Source organism: Felis catus, chromosome E2, assembly GCF_018350175.1.
Source record: "Felis catus isolate Fca126 chromosome E2, F.catus_Fca126_mat1.0, whole genome shotgun sequence".
NCBI lineage: Eukaryota > Metazoa > Chordata > Mammalia > Carnivora > Felidae > Felis > Felis catus.
In genome coordinates, this window is record NC_058382.1 from 7,413,649 (window position 1) to 7,417,647 (window position 3,999).

At 47.5% G+C, this 3,999-nt stretch overlaps 1 protein-coding gene across 2 annotated transcripts; it reads left to right on the forward strand.

Annotated features, from left to right (window-relative positions):
• The first annotated feature begins 1,675 nt into the window (after nucleotides 1-1,675).
• Nucleotides 1,676-2,842, forward strand: LOC102899354. Of its 2 annotated transcripts, none has more exons than XM_045046317.1 (4): nucleotides 1,676-1,747; nucleotides 2,359-2,474; nucleotides 2,564-2,623; nucleotides 2,693-2,842. In XM_045046317.1, exons 1-4 carry the CDS (start codon nucleotides 1,735-1,737, stop codon nucleotides 2,753-2,755), a joined length of 252 nt encoding a protein of 83 aa, XP_044902252.1. In that variant the 5' UTR covers nucleotides 1,676-1,734; the 3' UTR covers nucleotides 2,756-2,842. The 2 variants fall into 2 exon arrangements, 1 of the variants encoding a protein (XP_044902252.1); XR_002149548.3 differs by lacking the exon at nucleotides 1,676-1,747 and adding an exon at nucleotides 1,819-1,833 and having other exon boundaries at nucleotides 2,744-2,842.
• Nucleotides 2,843-3,999: the final 1,157 nt, after the last annotated feature.

Below are 3,999 nucleotides of genomic sequence, written 5' to 3' on the forward strand. Positions count from 1 at the left end.
TCAGCTCGGTCCTGGTTCCCTGTCCTCTGGATAACGATTGACCTCAGCAGGAACTCCAAAGGTGAGATGATAGATAGATAGATAGATAGATAGGAAGATAGGAAGATAGATAGATAGATAGATGATAGATGTTGATGATAGAAATATAGATGATGATGATGATGATGAAGATAGATAGATATAGATATTAGATAGATGATAGATAGATGATAGATAGATGTTGATGATAGAGATATAGATGATGATAGATACATAGATAGAAGATAGATAGATAGATATTGATGATAGAGATATAGATGATGATGATAGATAGGTGATAGATAAATAGATAGAGATGTTAGATAGATGTTAGATGATAGATGTTGATGATAGAGATACAGATGATAGATAGATAGATAGATAGATAGATAGATAGATAGATATAGATGTTAGATAGATGATTGATAGATGTTGATGATAGAGACATAGATGATGACAGATAGATAGATAGATGATAGATGTTGATGATAGAGATATAGATGATGATGATAGATGATAGATAGATAGAGATGTTAGATGATAGATAGATATAGATGTTAGATAGATAATTGATAGATGATAGATGTTGATGATAGAGATACAGATGATGATAGATAGATACATAGATAGATAGATAGATAGATAGATGATAGAGATATAGATGATGATAGATACATAGATAGATAGATAGATAGATAGAGATGTTAGATAGATAGATAGATAGATAGATAGATAGTACATGATGATAGAGATATAGATGATGATGATGATGATGATGATGATAGATGATAGATAGATGTTGATGATAGAGATACAGATGATGACAGATAGATAGATAGATGTTGATAATAGAGATATAGATGATGATGAAAAATAGATGATAGATAGAGATGTTAGATAGATGTTAGATAGATGATGGATAGATGTTGATGATAGAGATACAGATGATAGATAGATAGATAGATAGATAGATATAGATGTTAGATAGATGATAGATGTTGATGATAGAGATATAGATGATGATGATAGATGATAGATAAATAGATAGATAGATAGATAGATAGATAGAGATGTTAGATAGATGATAGGTAGATAGATGTTGGTGATATAGATGATGATAGATACATAGATAGATGATAGATAGATAGATATAGATGTTAGATAGATAATTGATAGATGATAGATGTTGATGATAGAGATATAGATGATGATGATAGATAGATAGATAGATAGATAGATAGCTATTGATGATAGATATAGATGATGATAGATACATAGATAGATATAGATGTTAGATGATAGATAGATAGATGATAGATGTTGATGATAGAAATATAGATGATCATAGATACATAGATACATAGATAGATAGATCCTGGGAGGTCCTATTTTCTTTATTTTACAAACTAGAAAATTTGTCTAAGGTCACCCCACTCGCAAGTGCCAGAGTTGGGATTCAAACTCGTCCAGCGGGAGGTCCGTGCGCTGCACTGCCCGCGCCCGGCTCCCTCCTCTGGGCATCTCTCTGTCTGAGAGCTGAAACGGAAGGGGTCAGTGTCACCTCTGCCACCTCGTCTGACCTTAGCTGGGAACATGGGCGCATCCAGCAACTGAAAATGTTACCGTTCTGCGCATGTCCATGGGTGACCGCGCGAGGGCAGCGGGTCTGCGTTTGGGGGATTACAGATAACGTAGCGAGTAGGCGAATTCGCAAAGATGGAATCCGCGGGTAACGACGGGCGACTGTATTTGTTTCTTTACTCTCCCTATTTCTGGTGACCTGGGAGTGAGTTCTAAAGGCGTCACGGACGAAGGGTTAGATGTCTACGATACTAGCGGGAAGTCTGGCGGAGTAAAACTCAGGGACCGCCAGGGGGCGGTGGGAGGCGCGGGCCCGTGGCCCAGAGGTGGGCAAATTGCGGCGGCCGGCGCTCCCACCCCTAGAACTGGTGGTGACAGGCTCTGGGATGCCCCGTCCGACTGTTGCTTCTCCCACCCTTGTGTCCGGCAGCCACTGCTGGAGGAAATCTTGTCTGGGCCGCCTCACGTCCTCTCCAGGCTCCCAGCCTCCTCCCTGCTCCCAGACACCGACACTCAGAGCTGACTGGGTGCCTCCCCTGTTCACAGCCTCCCGTGGCTCCCCAGCACCCCGGGGTGGGGGGTGGGGGAACAAACTCCTCAGTGCTGGAGGTCTGGATTCTCCAGTCTCAAGTGTCCCGATCCCAAATTCAGACACTTTTCTGCGTCCGAGCCCCCCACCCTCAACCATCTGCCCAATGCCCCCCCACCTACCCAGAATGCCCTTCTCTCGTCACCACGGCCACCATTCTGGTCTCCCAGGCAACCCCTCTGAGGTTCTGGTGGCTGATCAGCTGCCTCTGGCTCAGAGTCCAGGAAAGGAAGAGGGAGGTCAAACAAGTGTGCAGCTCAAGGCCATGGCCATGAACTTTCAGGAAGTGAGGAGGGGGCTGGCAGGGGGTGGGGGGAGGCCTGGGGAGAGGGAAGGGAGAAGGGAGGCCCTGACTTCTGACCCCTCCCCCCCCAGAACGTAACCCTGGCCATGGCCGTAATCACCATCCTTGCCTCCATCTACTTCTTCAACAAGGTGAGTGGGCAGAGGGCAGAGGCGGCCGACTGAATCTCTGACTCTGCGGCCCCTACTTTATTGTCTTAGCCTCTCCTCCTCTCCCGTGCCTCTGTATATCTCCGAGTCTTCCTCCCTCAGGCTCAGCGATGAGAAGACATGGGACGCCTGATCCAAGAGCATTCCACCCTGGATCATGACCCTGGCCTCTGAGACCAAATAAATGTGACTGCATCAGCATATCCTGTTCCTTGGTACCACCCCGGCTGGTGCACAGCCTCCCGGGCTCCATTTGAGTCTCCGAGTCAGAGGGAGGAGGGGCCAAGGGTCCAGTCTCCTGGGTCTGAGGAAGGAGAGGGCTAGAGGGCTGGACTCTCCCATTGGAGGCCAGGAACCCAGAATCTGAGCCGGGTTTTGAGGGACGAGTAGGAGTCTTTCGGGGAAAAAGGGGAGAAGAGGAAGGACATTTGAACTTTGGGTGCAAAAGCACAGAGAGGGGAGAGAGCAGGGCGCATTCACCTGGCATCAGCACAGACTGGCGTACTTCAGATATACTCCTCTCTGAACCCGGGTTTTCTTCTCAATCGGACAAAGGCAAAAATCTTTGTCCACTGGGCCCAGGCCACAGCCAGAACAACTTGAGATCAAAGACATGAATTTGTCAGCTGCAAAAAGTCGGCAGGTATCATCTTCATTGCTGTAGCGTATCAACACATCTTGCTCTTTTCTGAGAAAACTCCTATTCAACCTTCAGTACCCAATGCCAATGCCCCTTCCTATGGAAGTGTGCAGACCTCCAGGCCGAGAGTCTGTCCCCCGCTCCCTTACGACCCTCCTCCTCCCCACTCCCTGCCTCATCCCCAGTAGACGGAATGCCCTGGGTGACGCCCCAGCCTTTGATGGAGCTTCCTCCTCCTCCTCATCTGGTAAACCATTTCATTTCAACGCAACATCTGAAAAGGCAGCTTCTGAATAGGGTGGCCGAACATCCTGGGCTTCTTAGCAAAGGCCTAACAAGTTTTGACTGGGAACGGATTTACAGCCTCGCTACCCTTTGGGCTCGCCCACGGCAAACACTTTGGGCCCGTTGCAACGTAAGTGGTAATAACGCCCTCTTCAGTCCTCGGAAGCGGCCTGATAGTTTTACTTACAGGAGGCCCTGGTTGCCAAACCAGGAGTAACCACACGGGGGCGGTGTTGGACCACGTTCCCAGCCAGAAGCCAGTCCGCAGGGCTCCGTGAGGGAAAACCCGAATTTTGGAGACCTTCCTCCCCCTCCCGGCCCAGGGTTTCTCTCTCCCGGGATCTTCGCCTTGCTCCCTGTCTCCCTCTTCCAGCTCTTACAGGGATCCTGCTACACCCAGAGTTGACCCTGTCGCTCCCTGTTCACAGCCTTC